Source organism: Molossus molossus, unplaced genomic scaffold, assembly GCF_014108415.1.
Source record: "Molossus molossus isolate mMolMol1 unplaced genomic scaffold, mMolMol1.p scaffold_m16_p_10, whole genome shotgun sequence".
Taxonomy (NCBI): domain Eukaryota; kingdom Metazoa; phylum Chordata; class Mammalia; order Chiroptera; family Molossidae; genus Molossus; species Molossus molossus.
The window spans coordinates 109,166,220-109,187,669 of NW_023425345.1; the positions used below are offsets into that span (position 1 = coordinate 109,166,220).

The window sequence follows — 21,450 nt, forward strand, 5'->3', positions numbered from 1 at the left end:
TGCAGCACCATCTGAGGGCTTAGCAGGCAGCAGAGTTCACAGGACTCAGGTGGGGTCGCAGCCGAGGCAGCAACTTCCTGTCGAGTCCCCTGGTCCCTGCCCAGGCTGCTGCGGACAGTGGGCTCCCGGCCCCCTCTCTCTTCCTCGCAAGCCTTCCAGGATTGAGTCAGTGTCCCTGGTTAAGTGATCCTCTAAGTTGTCTTTTGGTTGCCCCTTCCTGAAGATTTGCCTTTATTTTCGCTGTAAATCCAGTTTGGTCCTGGGAGATGGTCTGTGTAGCTCCTTTCACTCCGCCGCCATTTTTCCTTCTCAGTAATTCTTTATTATCACAAAATATCTAGGAAATGTTTAAGTTTCCCTTATTGTGGGTTTTTTTTTCAATATAGGGGATTTTGTTCAAATCAGGATCCAAAGTCTACACATTGCCTTTGGTTCATATTACCATTAATTTATAGGTTCCAACTCTCTCCTCTTTTCTGTCTTGCCATTTATTTCCTGACATCCCTGATACTGCTGAGCACATACCCATGCATAATTTACCATGTTCAAGCTCTATTCTCTGATGTTTGATCTTTATTATGTAAAATATTTACAGTTTCTAAGTCAAAACTATAAAACAAGGCACATTAGGCCCTGGCTGGTTTAGCTTAGCAGTTAAAGTGTCAGCTCGTGGTCTAGAGAGTTCCGGCTTCAGTTCCCGCTAAGGGCATGTACCTCAGTTGCAGTTTGTCCCGGGCCCCGGTTGGAGTCATGTGAGTGGCAGCCGGTCGATATGTCTCTCTCAGATCGATGTTTCTCTCTCTCTTCCTCCCTCTGTCCTGCTCACTCTATCTGAAGATGAATGCAATAGTGTCCTCAAGTGAGGATAAAAATAAAAATAATTTTAAAAAACAACAAGGTACATTAGGAGAAACCTAGCTTTCATTCTTGTCTCCTTTCCCTCCTCCTATAGATAATATTTTTATTAGTTTTATTAGTTTTCCCTCTACCTAGCCTTTAAAATATACATATAAGCAAATTACATTCGTGTGTGTGTGTGTGTGTGTGTGTGTGTGTGTACACACAAGGGGAGCCATTTGCATGGGGTAGGGATGAAGTTTTGATGGGTAAGGAAGGGGTATTCATACATGCACTTGAGGCCTCTTGTGGTACCAGGGGTCAGTCAAGGGCTATCAGTCAGAGCCTGAGAACTGGATCTCTCTACACTGCAACATTTTGGCATAAAATGTCATGTGATCCCAGAATTCTAAATTTCAGTCTGGTCTTCTAGGTGGTTATGAAGTTAGATTTGTCAAGGTAAAACTTTAGAACATACTTTATTTAACAACTTCCTACTTTAACTTTTAAAGATGTAGACTTATAGCATGTAGGTTTGCATTTGTATTGTTGGACCTTTTCAAAAACACACAGAATCTACACACCATAGTGAAGAGAGTTCTAAGCCAGGAGCCAAAGCTCTGGGCCCCAGTGTAAGCTGCACTTCAGCTCCCTGAGTTTCCCTGTGCAACCAAAGAGGCAGAAATACTGTGTCTGCCCCACCCACAGAAGAGTGAGGGCAAGTCAGGCCCTGTGAACAAATTCTCCTTGTACTTCCAGTTCCATGTGGCTTCTTATTAGATTTAGTTAAGAAATGGTTGAAAATAGAAGTCATTTGCTTAGTAATAGAAAAATGGAAATAACTTATAAATATAAGTTAAATGGAAAAATATAGTTAAATATTAAATAATATTTAAAAATAAAAATATACAGTTAAATGGGTAAAGAAAACACCTGTAAATGGAGGCATCATCCAATTTCATCAGGGATTTGAAGACTACTCCTGTTTGTTCCAACCAGGTGCGAAGAAACTGCAGAACCAGCAGTGTGGCAATCAGGTCCAGAAGACGTTCTCTTCCTTTTATACCTGAAAGTAGAAAACACTTTTATGTCTGTGGAAACCCTGCACCTCAAACTATGCCCATTTATGAAAGTTCAGTGAAAGAATTATAATACTGTGAAGCCATACCACAATAGCAGACCATAAAACTCTATCATTTTTCAAGGTCCTTATTAGTATGCTCTTTAAATAAAAAATGAGGACAATTTGGAACATGTGCCTGTCATATTATCCTGAAGGTTGTCAGGAAACTGAATTAGATCCAGACCTCCCCTCCCTTCCCATCTTTAATAACCAGAGAGGCATGAACTATGCAGAGATAAATTCCATTTCTAGGCTCCGGCTACAAATAGCTCAGAAGAGAAAACCTAAATACACAACACATAATCAATATGGCTGATTAGATCAGTGTATCAAATTATTTCAAGCTCTGGACTCTATACTTTGACCTTTCTAAAAAAGGTCATACATGCACCCCCAGCCAAACCAAGTACTTCTTCCTTGTTTCCTGCTCGCCTCTTGCTACAAAAGCCTGCAGCCCTTGCCCCTGACTTGCAGTTCTCTGGACTCGCGAGGGGAGGCGGCCTCTTCATCAAGCAGGAAATTTAAAAATTTTGTTTTATTCATTGAGTTTAGAGAGAAGGAGAGAGAAAGAGAGAGAAACATCAATTTGTTGTTCCACTTATTTATGCATTCATTGTTTGATTCTTGTATGTGCCCTGACCGGGGATCGAACCTACAGACTTGATGTATCAGGATGACACTCTAAACTAGTTACCCAGCCATGGCTCTGAAATAAAATCTAAAAATCCTCATCTGAGATTATTTTTATTTCCATTTATCTTCAGATAGAGTGGGAGGGGGAGAGAGAGAGAGAAACATTGATATGAGACATCAATTGGTTGCCTCCCGCACAACCCCAACCAGGGCGGGGGATTAAACTGCAACTGAAGTACGTGCCCTTGACCAGAATCGAACCCGTGACTCCTTGGTCAGCAGGCCGATGCTCTAACCACTTAGCCAAGCCGACCAGGACTGAAATAAAATTTTTTAGATCAAATCAGTTGTTCTGTTTGATTATTTTAATAGTACCTACAGGTAACTCGTGTGATTTATCCAAATCAAGATATTTTACTATATTATGAAATACCAAAATTGAAAATGGAAGTTAACACATATTGGACCCAGAACAAGCCACCCCAGAATGTGTCACTTTGGCTTGTGGGTAATTTTGAGCTGAAGGTAATCAAACCCGAGCAGACTCAGGAGAGCTTTGTACCTCCTCCTTAACTGCTTAAAAGAAATTGGGAAGGGGCCTGTATCAGGACCAGAGTTACTACCAGAACTAACTTTTCATCTGAGAGACTTACCTCCAAGTCTGGGCAAACATCTGTTTACCAGACATTGCCTCCTGCCACCTGTAGGTGAATTGCCTCCCCCACTGTGAACACCCAGACCACTGTCCCTTTCCTCAGCTCAGCTGCCTGGCTATCTTTTGTCTCCTATCTTTGTGGGATTTCCATTGGTATAGGAAAATATGTGTGTATATAATAACAATGTCTTTTATTATGGAGGTGGGGGTGGGGGTCTAGAATGGTACAGGGAAAATTGTTTCCTCCTCCACAATTTTCATCAATAGAACACAGTGAGTCATCTGATAATTTCCCAGGTATAAATTATCTTTATTTCCATCTAAGATATTTGATACATAGTATCAATGTTTACATGACTACAACACAGGCACTGAATTTTTTTTTTATTACGAAATACTTTAATTATGAAGAAAAGTAAAGTCAAGTATAAATATCCCTATCACTGCATAGCAGATCAACTTTTCTTTTAAATCCTCACCCAAGGATATGTTTTTATTGGTTTTTAGAGAGAAAGGGAGAGGGAGAGAAACAAACACTGATGTGAGAGAGAAATATCAATCGGTTGCCTCCCATATGCACCCTGACCTGGGGGTGGAACCTGCAACTTGGGTATGTGCCCCAACTGGGAATCCAGCCTGAAACTTTTTGGTGTACAGGACAATGCTCCAACCAACTGAGCCACACTGGCCAGGACAACAGGTCAACTTTTAAGTTTCCTACATATGCTTCAGATTTCTCTCTTTTCTTTAAAAGAAACAAGATATTACAAAGTTGAAGCCCCACTTTGTCCTTCAACCCATCCCCCAGCTCTTCAAAGGTAAACAGTATTCTGATTTGGGATTGGCCATTGCTTTTGAAAGTGATCTTCAATAGGCTCCTTAAACAGTATTCAGCTCCTGCAACTTTCAATTCATTTTCCAAGAAATATGTAATAAACTGTGTTAAATTCCTTTTACTTCCTTTTTAGGATTTCTGTTAGTAACTTCCCTAAGTATCGAAAATAAGGCTGTTTCAGGCTGAGTGCTCTCCTCAAGAGAAACCTTATTATAAAAAATAAAATAAGAGAACACTTTACAATACAAAATATCTGTAGATGCATAATTAGTTAGTTATTAATATGAATAGTAGAAAAAGAGCAAAAAGGAGGCCAGAAACTATGCACATGGTCATATGGGCAGCTTCACCAGGAAGCTGCAACTCCACACTCCCCAGGAAACCACCAGTCCATTTCCTCCAAATCACTGGGGAAAGGGGTCAAAGAGAGAAATGGACTCATGCACAATGAAGTCAGTGTGATGTAGGGAAGGTACTTACTGTCAGTTTAACCTGGGGAACAAAGATAACTGACTAGATGAGGTGGAGCCACTGCAAGCCCCGAAATCCTGAAGGCTTAATTGGATAAGCTCCTGGTGAGAACTCCAAGACAAACAAAACACATCTCACTCTCCTTGTTCCTCTTGCTTCACTCCTGCTTCTTTTCACTCACTTGCTCCATGACCCACACTAGCCCACCATGTGGCCCCAAAAGCCGCATGGCCCCCACACACAATGGACTTCAGGTAGGAACACAAGCTAAGCCAGCCAGATGCTGGACTGGACTGTGCTTTAATATAAAGTGAAGACTCTGGGCAGTGGCTTTGATCCTAGGGAAGGAGGGAGATGGGACTTTGGAGGGAAACTCCCTTAATGTTACATGATCAATAAATCTTTCCATGATACCGCACCTTCCCCTCGGGGCATCAAGAAACTCTTGTTCCTGAGGCACCCCACCGATAACAAAATATGTCTCCTTTTCTGGGTGACTGATTTGAACAAAGTCCTGTCTTATAATTAAGAATATACAACTTATGATTTTGGAAGATCCTGGGTCTTCCCTGGGAAGAGGCAGTGGGAGCAGCTAGCGCCCAGCAACCTGAGCCCACCAGTGCACCTGGCACCATTGGACCAGTGGACACTCTGTGTCAACACAGACCAGTGCACAATAGTGGAGCTCCCAAGTGACAGTCGCAGAAGCTGCAGACAGCCCAGAGCCCAGCACCATCCCCCATAGTAGCAGCCCAATCAGAGTCAAGATATACCCCCAGCAACAGAGGCTGGGGAGCAGACATCCATCCCCAGGCAACAGCAGCACAGACCAGCAACTGAGACCCATCCCCAAAAACTACAGCAAAAGCGGAACAGGAGTTGAGCTCCATGGGGCAACAGCACTCCCCAGCTGCCAGCGGTGGGACCTGGGGCTCCAAAGAGGCCTGTGCGGTCCAGTAGCCCACAAGAGCAGTGGAAAGCCGGAGCCCAAGAGAGACTGGTGCTATCCAGCTGCCCGCCCATGGGACCTACAAGGTGCGGGGGCACCAGAGAGGCCTGTGCGACCCAGCAGAAACTGTGTGATCCAGTTACCCTCCGGACCTGCGGGGTGCTGAAGAACCAGAGAGGCCTGTGCGACCCAGCAGCCCGTAACATAGGCAGAGAGCCCAGTTTCCAAAGGGACTGTGCGATCCAGTTACTGTCTGGACCTGCAGGGTGCGGGGGAACCAGGAAGACCTGTGCGACCCAGTTGCACATAAGATAAGCTTAGAGGATGTGAAAATGGAGGTAGACTGAATAGAAGCTACACAGACGATCTCCCAGGACCAAACATGAATTAAAACTGAAACAAAAACAAATCCTCGGAAAAAAGCCACAGAAAAGTGGCAGGACAGGACCATATAATCAGGGACACTGGTAGGATCTGTGGAAGTGTAAGAGGTTGGCAGACTGTGAGCCCATGGACAACAGCAGTCTTACCTGTGAGCAGCACCCTTGGGGAAAAAAGACCAAGCCTGCTCCACAGCGCAGAGAGCCAGGACAAAGCACTAAAATAGCCACAGCCACTCACCTGGGGGCTATGGGAGAGGGAGGGCAGAATGGGCTGGAACTCTGAGGGGACACCCAAGATTTGGAAGGCACTCAGAGTTTTTGCTGAGTTGCAGCCACAAGGGACGGTGGCCAGTGTGCACCTTCCCTGAGCTGTGGGGAAAAGCAGCAGCCCCGCGCCCTCGAAAATTCAACCTTTCCCAGGTGAGGCAAAGAAATGCAAATTGAGGCTCATTACTAACAACATCTATCCCACCCTCTGGAAATCCTCTTATGCAGAACACCAGGGTTACATTCCAAGGCACTGAGCAACTGAGACTACTAGCCACCAGGAAAAAGGTAGAGGATAACTGAACCTTTCCTGGGCTTGCAAATCTACCCAGGAAAGGAAGACTCGACAGTGGTGGTTAACATGGGCCTTCCCAGGCCCATCCAAACCCAGTAGAGGGAGCCACAAACAGCAGAACACTAACACCCACAGAGATAGCCAAAATGATGAAACAAAGAAACAAATCCCAAATGAAAGAAGAAGAGAACTCTATTGAAGATGAGATCAATGAAATGCAATTAAACAAATTATCAGAGGTAGAGTTCCGAGCCATGATACTGAGGAAGCTCAACAGCATGAGTAAGGACATCAGCACAATGAGTAAAGATATAGAAACATTAAAAACCAACCAAGTGGAAATGAAGAATGACATAGCAGAAATTAAGAACACATTGGAAGGACTAACCAGCAGAGTAGAGGAAGCAGAGGACAGGATCAGTGAATTAGAAGACAGGGTAGAAAATATCAACCAATCAGAAAACCAAAAGGAAAAAACAATTAAAAAACAGGAAGACGGCTTGAGAGAACTGTGGGACAACTGGAAAGGTAATAACATTCACATCATAGGAGTCCCCGAAGAGGAAGAAAATGGGCAAGGGTTAGAGAATATATTTGAAGAAATATCAGTGGGGGGAAAAGGAGAAACATCTGTAACAAAAATAAATGAATTATGGAAAAAAAAAAAAAGAAATAGTGACAAACTTTCGTAACTTGGTAAAGGAAGAAGGCATTCAAGTTCAAGAAGCACAGAGAGCCCCAAGTAAGAAGAACCAAAACAGGCCCACACCAAGACACATAGTAATTAAACTGCCAAAAATTAAAGAAAAAGAGAGAATCCTAAAGGCAGCAAGAGATAAGCAACAGGTTACCTACAAAGAAAACCCCTTAAGGATCTCAGCTGACTTCTCAACAGAAACACTACAGGTCAGAAGAAAGTGGCAGGAAGTAATCAAGGTCATAAAAAACAAGGATCTGAATCCAAGACTACTCTACCCAGCAAAGCTATCATTCAAAATAAAAGGTCAAATAAAGAGCTTCCCAGACAAAAAGAGGCTAAGGAAATATATTAACACCAAACCCGCACTGCAAGATATGCTAAAAGGACTGCTTTAATTAGAAGAAGAAACAGGAAGAAAAATGTAACCACACTAAAGAAAAATGGCAATAAATAAGTACATGTCAATTATCACCTTAAATGAAAATGGTTTGAATGCTCCACTAAAAACACACAGAGTAGCTGATTGGATAAGAAAGCATGACTCATCTATATGTTGTTTACAAGAAACCCACCTCACAACAAAAACTCACATAGGTTGAAAGTGAAGGGATGGAAAGAAATCTTTCAAGCAAACTAAAAGGACATAAAATCTGGGGTAGCAATATTCATATTTGTTAAAGTAGATTTCAAAATGAAGGCCATACCTTAGCTATAAGCGGCGCCCGCAGGTTACACTCCCAGGCGGCTCCACAGCGCAGCCTGGACAGAGGCTGAAACAGCCACAGCCACTCACCTTGGGCTCCGGCAGAGGGAGGGCAGACTGGACTGGAACTGTGTCGGGACACTCGGGGTTTGGAGGGCGCTCAGAGCTTTGGCTGAGTGCAGCCACTCAGGAAGGTCGCCACATTGCTCCTTCCCAGAGCTCTGAGGAGAGACAGCAGCCCCTGCCTCGGAGATCCAACCCCACCCTGTGGGCCATTGAAGTGCTAATTGAGGCTCACTAACAACCAGCATCTGCCCCACCCTCGTGAAAGCCCCTTGGCTGAGCACCAGAGGGAGTTTTTCAATCAGCTGACAACCCAAAACTCATCAATTAACCTAGACTGCTAGCCTCCAGGCAAAAAGCTAGAGGATAACAGTACGTTTCCTGGGCTGGCAACTTTAACCAGGAAAGTTAAGACTTGACAGTGGTGTTCAACGTGGGTCCTCCCTCGCTCATCTAAACACAGGAGAGGGAGCCACAAACAGCAGAACACCAACACCAACACCCACAGGGAGAACTTGACAGGCTCCAAAGCCCACAGTGATAGGTAAAATGGTGAAACATAGAAACAGAAGCCAAATGAAAGAGCAAGACACCTCCACCGAAGATGAGATCAATGTGGAGCAATTAGGCATGTTAACAGAGCTAGAATTCAGAGCCATGATCTTGAGGAAGCTGAACAGCATGAGTAAGGACATAGAGACACTGAAAATAAGCCAAATGGAAATTAAAAACCAACAAGAACAGATAAAAAATGACATATCCGAAATGAAAAACACATTGGAAGGTTTAAAAAGCAGAGTAGGGGAAGCTGAGGACCGGATCAGTGAATTAGAAGACAGGGTAGAAAACATCAACCAATCAGAAAAACAAAAGGAAAAAACTATTAAAAAACAGGAAGACAGCTTAAGAGAACTATGGGACAACTGGAAACATAATAATATTCGCATCATAGGAGTCCCCGAAGAAGAAGAAAATGAGCAAGGGATAGAGAATATATTCAAAAAAATAGTGACAGAAAACTTCCCTAATTTGGTGAAGGAAGAAGGCATTGAAGTTCAAGAAGCACAGAGAGTTCCAAGTAAGAAGAACCCAAACAGGCCCACACCAAGACACATAGTAATTAAAATGCCAGAAATTAAAGACAAAGAGAGAATCCGAAAAGCAGCAAGAGATAAGCAACAGGTTACCTAGAAAGGGAACCCCATAAGGCTCTCAGCTGACTTCTCACAAGAAACACTACAGGCCAGAAGAGAATGGCATGAAGTAATCAAAGTCATGAAAAACAAGAACCTGAATCCAAGACTACTCTACCCAGCAAGGCTATCATTCAAAATAGAGATCAAATAAAGAGCTTCCCAGACAAAAAAAAAGCTAAGGGAGTACATTAGCACCAAACCAGCACTGCAAGAAATGTTAAAAGGACTGCTGTAATTAGCAGTAGAAATGGGAAGAAAAATAGAACCACACTAAACAAAAATGATAATAAATAAGTACATATCAATAATCACCTTAAATGTAAATGGATTGAATACTCCCATAAAGAGACACAGAGTAGCTGATTGGATAAGAAAGCATGACTCATCTATATGTTGTTTACAAGAGACCCACCTCTCAACAAAAGATTCACATAGGTTGAAAGTGAAGGGATGGAAAAATTTTTTCCAAGCAAATGGAAAGCAAAAAAAAGCTGGGGTAGCAATTCTCATATCTGAAAAATAGATTTCAAAATGAAGACCATAACTAGAGACAAAGACGGCCACTACATAATATTGAAAGGATCTATCCAACAGGAAGATATAACCTTGATAAACATATATGCACCCAATATAGGAGCACCAAAATATATTAAAAATCTTCTGGAGGACTTCCAAGGAGAAATCGACAACAATACAATCATAGCAGGGGACTTCAACACCCCGTTGACAGCACTGGATAGATCCTCTAGGCAAAAAATTAGCAAGGAAACAGAGACTCTAAATGAAGCACTAGACCAAATGGATTTAATAGATATCTACAGAGAATTACACCCCAACACTACAGAATACACATTCTTCTCAAGTGCACATGGGACATTCTCAAAGATAGACCACATGATAGGACACAAACTAAATCTCTACAAGTTTAAGAAGATTGAAATCATATCAAGCATCTTCTCAGATCACATTGGCATGAAACTAGAAATCAATTGCAACAAGAACATGCAAAGACATTTCAACACATGGAGGCTAAATAGCATGTTATTAAACAATGAATGGGTCACCGAGGAGATCAAGAAAGAAATCAAAAACTTCCTGGAAACCAATGAAAATGAACACACAACAACACAAAATCTATGGGATGCAGCGAATGCAGTTCTGAGAGGGAAGTTCATAGCACTACAGGCCTACCTCAAAAAACAAGAAAAATTTCTAATTGACTGTCTAACCTCACAACTTAAAGAATTAGAAAGCAAACAAAAAGAAAACCCCAGAGCAAGTAGAAGGAAGGAAATAGTAAAGATCAGAGCAGAAATAAATGACATGGAGACCAAAAAAACAATTCAAAGGATCAATGAAACAAAGAGCTGGTTTTTCGAAAAGATAAACAAGATTGATGGACCCTTAGCTAGACTCACCAAGAAACAAAGAGAGAGAACCCAAATACACAAAATCAGAAATGAAAGAGGAGAAGTAACAACCAACACCACGGATATACAAAAGATCGTTAACAACTACTATGAACAACTATATGGCAACAAATTCGACAATCTAAGCGAAATGGACAAATTTCTAGAAACACACAGTCTCCCAAAACTATTCCCGGAAGAGATAGAAAACTTGAACAGACCAATAACAACTAAGGAAATTGAAGAGGTAACCAAGACTCTCCCAGCAAACAAAAGCCCAGGCCCAGATGGTTTCACGGGGGAGTTTTACCGAACATTCAAAAAGAACTAACACCCATTCTCCTCAAACTATTTCAAAAAATTCAAGAAGAAGGAAGACTTCCAAACACGTTCTATGAGGCCAGCATAATTCTAATTCCAAAACCAGAAAAAGACACTACAAAGAAAGAAAACTACAGGCCAATATCCCTGATGAACATAGACGCCAAAATCCTGAACAAAATATTAGCAAATCGGATCCAGAAATACATCAAAAAAATTATTTACCATGACCAAGTGGGATTCATTGCAGGGATGCAAGGCTGGTACAATATTCGCAAATCAATAAACGTGATACACCACATAAACAAAATGAAGAATAAAAACCTCATGATCATATCAATAGATGCTGAAAAAGCATTCGACAAAATCCAGCATCCATTTCTGATAAAAACGCTCAGCAATGTAGGAATAGAGGGATCATATCTCAACATAATAAAGGCCATATATGAAAGACCTACAGCCAACATCATACTCAATGGACAGAAACTAAAAACATTTCCATTAAGAACAGGAACAAGACAGGGATGTCCACTTTCGCCACTCTTATTTAACATTGTACTGGAAGTCTTGGCCACAGCAATCAGACATGAGGAAAAAAATCAAAGGGATCCAAATTGGAAAGGAGGAAGTGAAACTGTCATTATTTGCAGATGACATGATATTGTACATAGAAAACCCTAAAGACTCCATAAAAAATCTATTAGAATTAATAAATGAATTTGGCAAAGTAGCAGGATACAAAATTAACGTCAAGAAATCGACGGCATTCCTGTACATCAATGATGAACTCACAGAAAGAGAAACTGAAAAAACAATCCCATTTACCATCGCTCCAAAAAAATTACGATACCTAGGAATAAACTTAACCAAAGAAGTAAAGGACCTATTTGCAGAAAACTACAGGTCATTGAAAAAAGAAATAGAGGAAGATATAAAAAAGTGGAAGCACATACCCTGTTCTTGGATTGGAAGAATTAACATCATTAAAATGTTCATACTACCCAAAGCAATGTATAGATTCAATGCAATCCCCATCAAAATACAAATAACATATTTCATAGAACTAGAACAAAACTTCAAAAGTTCATATGGAACCAAAAAAGACCCCGAATAGCCACAGCAATCTTGAAAAAGAAGGACAAAGTAGGTGGGATCACAATACCAGATATCAGGTTATACTACAAAGCGACTGTAACCAAAACAGCCTGGTACTGGCACAAGAACAGGCATATAGACCAGTGGAACAGAACTGAAAACCCAGAAATGGACCCAAGGCAATACGCTCAATTAATATTTGACAAAGGTGGCAAGAGTATACAGTGGAGTAAAGACAGCCTCTTTAATAAATGGTGTTGGGAAAATTGGACAGCTACATGCAAAAAAATGAAACTAGACCATCAACTTACACCATACACAAAAATAAACTCAAAATGGATAAAAGACTTAAATGTGACCCGTGAATCCATAAAAATTCTAGAAGAAAATGTAGGCAACAAAATTTCGGACATCATACGGAGCAGAATTTTCACTGATACATCACCTAAGGCAACAGAAATAAAGGAGAAAATGAACACATGGGACTACATCAAACGAAAAAGCTTCTGCACAGCAAAAGAAACAATCATCAAAATGGAAAGGCAACCCACTCTATGGGAGAACATCCTTGCCAATGATATATCAGATAAGGGGTTAATTTCCAATATATATAGAGTGCTCATACAGCTCCATAAAAGGAAGACAAAGAACCCAATTAAAAAATGGGCAGAGGAGCTGAATAGACACCTCTCCAAACAGGACCTACAAATGGCCAAGAGACATATGAAGAAATGCTCAACATCACTAATCATCAGAGAGATGCAAATTAAAACAACAATGAGGTATCACCTCACACCTGTCAGAATGGCAGCCATCAACAAATCATCAAACAACAAGTGTTGGCGAGGGTGTGGAGAAAAGGGGACTCTAATACACTGCTGGTGGGAATGCAGACTGGTGTAGCCGCTATGGAAAACAATATGGTGCTACCTCAAAAAATTAAAAATTGAATTTCCATTTGACCCAGTGATCCCACTGCTGGGAATATACCCTAAGAAGCCTGAAACACCAATCAGGAAGAATATATGTACCCCCATGTTCATAGCAGCACTATTTACAATAGCTAAGATCTGGAAACAGCCCAAGTGTCCACCAGTAGATGAATGGATAAAAAAAGGTGTGGTACATATACACAATGGAGTACTATGCAGCGGTAAGAAAGAAAGATCTCTTATCCTTTGCGACGACATGGAGGGACCTGGAAAGTATTATCCTAAGTGAAAGAAGCCAAGCAGAAAAAGACAAATACCACATGATCTCACTTATATACGGAATATAATGAACATAACAGTCTGAGGAGTACAGTAGACCCAGACACATGGAAGTAGGGCACAGACTGACATCCCTCAGAAGAGGGCGATGGGGGGTGGGGGGGTGGAAAGAGATAAACCACAGAACTTATATGCATGTATGCATGACCAATGGACATGGACAACTAAGCTGGGGACAGGGTGGAGGGGGGGTGGGGTGGGGGGTGCCAATGGGGTTAAAAGGTAAAATATCTGTAACAAAAAAATAAAAAATAAAAAATAAAACAAACAAAAAAAACCAAAATGAAGGCCATAACTAGAGACAAAGAAGACCACTACATAATATTGAAAGGATCTATACAACAATTGGTAAACAATATGTACCCAATATAGGAGCACCAACATATATTAAAAATCTTCTGGAGGACTTCAAAGGAGAAATCAACAGCAATACAATCATAGCAGGGGACTTCAACACACCGCTGACATCACTGGATAGATCATCTAGACAAAAAATTAACCAGGAAACACAGACTCTAAATGAAGCACTAGATCAAATAGATTTCATAGATATCTACAGAGAATTACACCCCAAAACTGAAGAATTCACATTTTTCTCAAGTGCACATGGGACATTCTCAAAGAGACGACATGTTAGGGCACAAACTAAGTCTCTACAAGTTCAAGAAGATTGAAATCATATCAAGCATCATCTCAGATCACAATGGCATGGAACTAGAAATCAATTGCAACAAGAACATGCAAAGACATTTGAAACAATGGAAGCTAAATAGCATGTTATTCAACAATGAATGGGTTACCATGGAGATCAAGGAAGAAATTAAAAACTTCATGGAAACCAATGAAAATGAACACACAACAACACAAAATCTATGGGATACAGCAAAAGCAGTTCTGAGAGGGAAGTTCATCGCACTACAGGCCTACCTCAAAAAGCAAGAAAGATCACTAATAGAATATCTAACCTCACAACTTAAGGAACCAGAAAGCAAACAGAAAGAAAACTCCAGAGCAGGTAGAAGGAAGGAAATAGTAAAGATCAGTGCAAAAATAAATAACATGGAGACCAAAAAAAAAAAAAAAAAAAAACCAATTCAGAGAATCAATGAAACAAAGAGCTGGTTCTTTGAAAAGATAAACAACATTAACGGACCCATAGCTAGACTCACCAAGGAACAACGAGAGAGAACCCAATTACACAAAATCAGAAGTGAAAGAGGAGAAATAATAACTGACACTACAGAAATACAAGGGATCGTTAACAGATATTATGAACAATTATATGGCAACAATTCAACAATCTAAGTGAAATGGATAAATTTCTAGAAACACATAGTCTCCCAAAACTGAACCAGGAAGAGATAGAAAACTTGAACAGACCAATAACAACAGAAGAAATTGGAGATGTAATCAAGTCTCTCCCAGCAAACAAAAGCCCTGGCCCAGATGGCTTCACAAGGGAATTTTACTGAACATTCAAAGAAGAACTAGTACCATTCTCCTCAAACTATTTCAAAAAATTCAAGAAGAAGGAAGACTTCCAAACTCGTTTTATGAGGCCAGCATAATTCTAATTCCAAAGCCAGAAAAAAACACTACAAAGAAAGAAAACTACAGACCAATATCCCCGATGAACATAGATGCCAAAATCCTGAGCAAAATACTAGCAAATCGAATCCAGCAATACATCAAGAAAATTGATCACCATGACCAAGTGGGATTCATCCCAAGGATGCAAGGATGGTACAATATTCGCAAATCAATAAATGTGATATACCACATAAACAAAATGAAAGATAAAAATCATATGACCATATCAATACATGCTGAAAAAGCATTTGACAAAATCCAGCACCCATTTCTGATAAAAACGATCAGCAATAGAGTGATCATATCTTGATATAATAAAGGCCATATATGAAAGACCTAGAGCCAACATCATACTCAATGGGCAAAAACTAAAAGCATTTCCCTTAAGAACAGGAACAAGACAAGGATGCCCACTTTCGCCACTCCTATTTAACATAGTACTGGAAGTCTTAGCCACAGCAATAAGACAGGAAGAAACAATAAAAGGGATCCAAATTTTGGAAAGGAGGAAGTGAAACTGTCATTATTCGCAGATGACATTATATTATACATAGAAAATCCTAAAGACTCCATAAAAAAACTACTAGACTTAATTAATGAATTGGGCACAGTAGCAGGATACAAACTTAACGTCAAGAAATCAGTGGCATTCTTATACACCAATGATGAACTCAGAAAGAGAAACTAAAAAAAACAATCCCATTTGCCATCACGGCAAAAAAATTAAGATACCTAGGAATAAACTTAACCAAAGAAATAAAGGGCATGTTTGCAGAAAACTACAGGTCATTGAAAAAAGAAATAGAGGAAGATATAAAAACGTGGAAACTCATACCTTGTTCATTAATCGGAAGAATCAACATCATTAAAATGTCCACACTACCCAAAGCAATCTATAGATTCAATGCAATCACCATCAAAATACCAACAACATACTGCACAGAGCTAGGACAAATACTTCAAAAGTTCATATGGAACCAAAAAAGAGCTCAAATAGCTACAGCAATCTTGAAAAGGAAGAAAAAAGTTGGAGGAATCACATTACCAGATTTCACATTATACTACAAAGCCACTGTAATAAAAACAGCCTGGTATTGGCACAAGAACAGGCACATAAAACAGTGGAACAGAACAGAGAACCCAGAAATGGATCCAAGGCAATATGCTCAATTAATATTTGACAAATGTGGCAAGAGCATACAGTGAAGAAAAGACAGCCTCTTTAATAAATGTTATTGGGAAAATTGGACCGTTACATGCAAAATAATGAAACTACACCATTAACTTACAGCATACACAAGAATAACCTCAAAATAGATAAAAGACTTAAATGTGACTCATGAATCCATTAAAATCCTAGAATAAAATGTAGGCAACAAAATTTCAGACATCATACACAGCAGAATTTTCACTGATACATCACCCAAAGCAACAGATAGAAAGGAGAAAATGAACACATGGGACTACATCAAACTCAAAAGCTTCTGCACAGCAAAAGATACAATCATCAAAATAGAAAGGCAACCCACTGTATGGGAGTTGCCATACGATATCTCAGATAAAGGGTTAATTTCCAAAATATATAGAGTGCTCTTACAACTCCACAAAAGGAAGACAAAGAATCCAATTAAAAAATGGGCAGAGGAACTAAATAGGCACCTCTCCAAGCAGGACATACAAATGGCTAAGAGTCACATAAAGAAATGCTCAACATCACTAATCATCAGAGAGATGCAAATTAAAACAATGAGGTATCACCTCACACCTGTGAGAACAAATCCTCAAACAATAAGTGTTGGCCAGGGTGTGGAGAAAAGGGACTCTAGTGCACTGCTGGTGGGAATGCAGACTGGTGCAGCCACTGTGGAAAACAATATGCTTTTACCTCAAATAATTAAAATTTGAACTTCCATTTGACCCAGTGATCCCACTTCTAGGAATATATCCTAAGAAACCTGCAGCACCAATCAGAAAGAATATACGTACCTCCATGTTCATAGCAGCACTATTTACAATAGCTAAGATCTATAAATAGCCCCTCAGTAGACAAATGTCCATCAGTAGACAAATGGATAAAAAAGCTGTGGTACATATACACAACGGAGTACTATGCAGCTGTAAGAAAGGAAGATCTCTTATCCTTTGAGACGACATGGAGGGACCTGGAAAGTATTATTCTAAGCGAAACAAGCCAAGCAGAAAAAGACAAATATCACATGATCTCACTTATTTGTGGAATATAGTGAACATAACAGTCTGAGGAATGGAGTAGTTAGTCCCAGAGATGTGGAAGTGGGGTACACACTGACAATCCCCAGAAGAGGAGGTGGTTGGGGATAGATAAACCACAGAACTTATATGCAGTTATGCATGAACAATGAACATGGACAACAATGCTGGGGACAGGGGGAGGAGGGTGAGGGAGGGAGGTATCAGTGGGGGGGGGCATCTGTAACAATAATTAATTAATTAAAATAAAATTAATTAATTAATTAAATTAAAAAGCATCAGCTTGTGAACCAAAGAGTTGGGTTCAATTCCAGTCAAGGGCACACACCTCAGTAGGCAATCAGTCAAGGTGTCTTTCTCACATTGATGTTTCTCTCTCCCTCCCTCCCTCCCTCCCACTCTAACTGAAGATAAATGAAAAAGTATCCTCGGATGAGGATTAAAAAACAGAATATACAATTTTGAGGGTAAAGACAAAAGGACCTGAGCATATGTACATAGCTGCACATACGCCATCAATTTAAATCAGCAAGAGAGCCGAAACTACTTACAAAATGATATTTTCTTAACACAGAAACAAGGGCTAAATACCTTTTTAAAACAAAACAACACTATGAAATCAATTCATTATCTCAGGAAAAATGGAGACAGTTTAATTTATTGGGTCCTTTTTTTTTTTTTTTGTATTACATATAAAATCTTAGACTAATTTTTTAAAATTAATTTTAGAGAAAAGAAGAGAAAAAGATAGAGGCAGAGACAGAGAGACACTGATGCAAGAGAGAAGCAGCGATCAGCTGCCTCCCTACACGCCCTGACTGGATCAAACCCTCAACCTGGGTACATGCCCTGACTGGATTGGACCCTCAACTCGGGTACACACCCTGACTGGATCGAACCCTCAACCCAGGTACACGCCCTGACTGGGGATCGAACCCTCAACCTGGGTACACACCCTGACTGGATGGAGCCCTCAAGCCGGGAACACGCCCTGACTGGGAATTGAACTTGTCACCTTTCAGTGTAGGGATGACGCTCCAACCAACCAAATCACACCGAGGCTTAGGCTAATTTTTAAATGATATTAATAATAAGTAACATATAACTCATGAATATCATATTTATGATATTCAAGAATATCGTAAATAACAAAATTATAAAATATCTAGTATATGAAAGTCACTTAAATTCAGAAGAAAGAAGAAAGACAAGAGAAACAAGGAAGAGTATAAAAGAGAAAGGACGCTGAATGGAGAAATTAAAAACAAATCAGAAAAAAATTAGACATCTTGAGACCACATATGGAGGAAAAGGCAGAAAAGCCCACACATACAGGAAAATAACGTGGATAATGTGGAGGTCCACAGAGCAGCACCAGAAAACCCACATGAAAAGTATACCCATAAAAAAATTTCAACTCTTGGCATCTGGGACACCATATTTTCTAGCTTTCCTCTTATTTCTGTGCCATTCCTTCTCGGTCTGTTGTGGTTGCTGTTCTGTCTGACCACTAAACAGTGGTGTGCCCAAGGATGGCCTGATGTCCTCTTCTCTGTCCTAGGCTACACTTTCTTTTTATTTTATTTTTTCACTTTGAGGGTATGTTTATTAAAGATGGGGACAGTGACCCCGGCCCTGGTTGGTTGTGCGGGTGGCAGCCACTCGATGTGTCCCTTCACGTCGATGATTCTCTCTCTCTCTCTCCCTCCCACTCTATCCGTACAAAAAATGGAAAAATATCCTCAGGTGAGGATTAAAAAAAAAAAAAAATGGGGACAGTGAAACAAGGAAGGACTTAGCTCTAGAAGAACCAAACAGGAGAGACCCAGGAGGGGCTGCTTTAGCTCAGTGGAAGTCAGAGTAAAGGGGGCCTTGGAGACAGCTTCAGCAGGTCAGCCAGGGATGAGCTGCCGCTGCCCATTGCTCCCTTGGTTGCAAGTCTGGTGGGGACCCTAGCATTTAGGAAATGCGTGCCTGTGGGGGGAAAAGAGGGGAGGGGAAAGCATGGGCAGGCATGCTCCCACAAGGGAGACCATGCGCAACCCTCTTTAGGTGTTTCATACAAGCCCATAGTCCATGGCTTCAAATACTATTCTGACCTCTTTCTGAGTTCTAGCCTTATATCACAACTACATATTTCTTTCCAATGTCTAAGCATCTCAACCTCTGAATGTCCCAAACCTAACTCTACTAGCATTTTTCCAGGCTCGGTGTCCAGTTGATGTTTTGTTCTTCCCATGGTCAACCCTCTTTCCTCTCGACTGTCCACCTCCAGTCAATCACCAAGGCTTGATGTTCTTTCTAAAAAATGTATCTCTTCCTGGCTGGTTTGGCTCAACAGTTAGAGCGTCAGTCCACAGACCAGGTGAGTGTCCAGTTCAACCCCTGGCCCCTGGTTGGAGTCAGAGTTGTAGTCATGTGGGAGGCAATAACTTGATGTGTCTCTCACATTGATGTTTCTCTCTCATTCTCCCTCCCTCCCTCCCTCCCCCCTACCACTCTATCTAGAAAAATATCCTCTGGTGAGGATTTTTTTTTAAATGTATCTCAAATCTTGTCAAGTATACACTTACATTTTAAAAATTAAATATTGAGTAGATACACCCAACAATAATATATACATTTGTAGGGTATAAATAATATAACAAATACTGAAGTATGAACTCTGTACCCATTAAACAATAACCCTTCATCCCCTACTCCCCACATCCCATAGCAACCACCATTCTACTTTCTGTCTCTATGAATTTGACTATTCTTTTTTCTTTATTTCTTTTTTTCCTGGCTGCTTGTCATTTATTTTCCATTTGGTACAAGGCACACGGCTATGGGGTGTCAGAAAGGCTCGTATATGGCTTGGGTAGTAAAGAGCGGGGCTCTCTCAACTTCCTTTTTGGTGTTTTGCTCTTTTGATATAAAGGAATGCCACTGCTTCTGCTTGCTGCAGGCTGCCTAGTCTATGGGGTGGGGTGAGGAGGGGGAAGGGGAGAAGGGAGAGGGGGATGGCTCAAGAGAGCCCAGCACCTCCAGAAGTCTGGTGGCTGGTGACGTTCAGGATGGAGTCCTGCTCTGGCTTTGCTGGGCTGGCGGACAAGCTGCTGCCCGTGGCTCCCGCTCCAGGTCGCAGGTGACCATGTGTTGGTGGCCTGGGGAGATCCAAGTGCCCTGGGGATTCCACATTGTGGCCACGAAAGGGAGAGTGGACTTCCCAGAAAAGAAGCTTGCCCACCAGTGACCCGAGTCGGCCTTAGGGAGACCAGGGTGGTAGGGGATGGCTCCCCCAGGGTATTCAGCACTTCCACAGGAGCTGTGACTGGAAGTGGAGCCCAGGCGGCTGGTAGTAGTTGTGGGTGGCCACGTGTGAGCCGCTAAGGGGATGGCTGCCTTGCTCTTGCTTGTGGACTGGTGGAAACCTCTGTGGCAAACCCTTGTGGGCTTCAGTGCACCATCCAGTGGCAGGAACAAGGGCACTGAGGCACGGATCCCGTATGCAGAGATGGTGGAAGGCCACTCTACCACCCATAGGCAGGTGCTAAATTAGACTATTTTTGTTCCTCATATAAATGGAATCATACAGTACTTGTCCTTTTGTTACCGGCTTATTTCATTTAATATGTTTCTTTCCTTTAAAAAAATTTTTTTTCCTTCATTGATTTTAGAGAAAGAAGAAGGGAGAGGGAGAGAGAGAGAGAAACATTGATGAGAGAGAACATCGACTGGCCACCTCCTGCACGCCCCCCACTGGGGATCAGGCCCACAACCTGGGCATGTGTCCTGATTGGGAATCCAACCAGCGACCTCCTGGTGCGTGGGTTGATGCTCAACCACTGAGCCATACCGGCCAGACTGTTTCCTTACTTTTTAAGGCTGAATAATACTCCACTATATGCATATACCACATTTTCTAACATCTGGGTCACTTCTATTTAACTATTGTGAATAATGCTGCTATGAACATAAGTGTACAAATGTCTCTTTGAGTCCCTGCTTTCAGTTCTTTGGGGTATAGTCCCAGAAATGGAACTGCTGAATCATATGTTAATTCTATTTTTAACTTTTTGATGAACTGCCATGTTGTTTTCTATAGCGACTGCATGTTTTTACATCCCCACCTACAGGGAACAAGGGTTTCAATTTATATCCTCACCAACACTTGCTATTTTCTGTTTTTTTGATAGCAGCCATTCTGATGGGTGTGGGGTGGTGGCCTCTCCCCTTTGCAGGAAACAGAACCTGAGTCCTTGGCAGTGTGTGAGCCGTGGGCTGGCTCCCTCCGAGACAAGCCCTGCGCTGGCGTCTGCGCTCCTCAGTTCTGCCGTAGGTTTGTGCCTGGTTTATACGTTGTTCACTGCACTGCCAATACTGCATCCCAGTCTGTGGCATGTATTGCTCACATTTTAACTATTATTTATTTACTTATTATTT

General features: G+C 41.3%; 1 protein-coding gene across 1 annotated transcript in view; it reads right to left on the minus strand.

Annotated features, from left to right (window-relative positions):
* The window catches only part of PARP4 (poly(ADP-ribose) polymerase family member 4), a 141,430-nt gene that overhangs the window by 13,884 nt on the left and 106,096 nt on the right, over positions 1–21,450 (minus strand). The window contains exon 34 of the mRNA XM_036252164.1: positions 1,771–1,903. Within this exon, the coding sequence (XP_036108057.1) occupies positions 1,771–1,903 (133 nt within the window). The remainder of the gene's footprint in view (positions 1–1,770; positions 1,904–21,450) is intronic.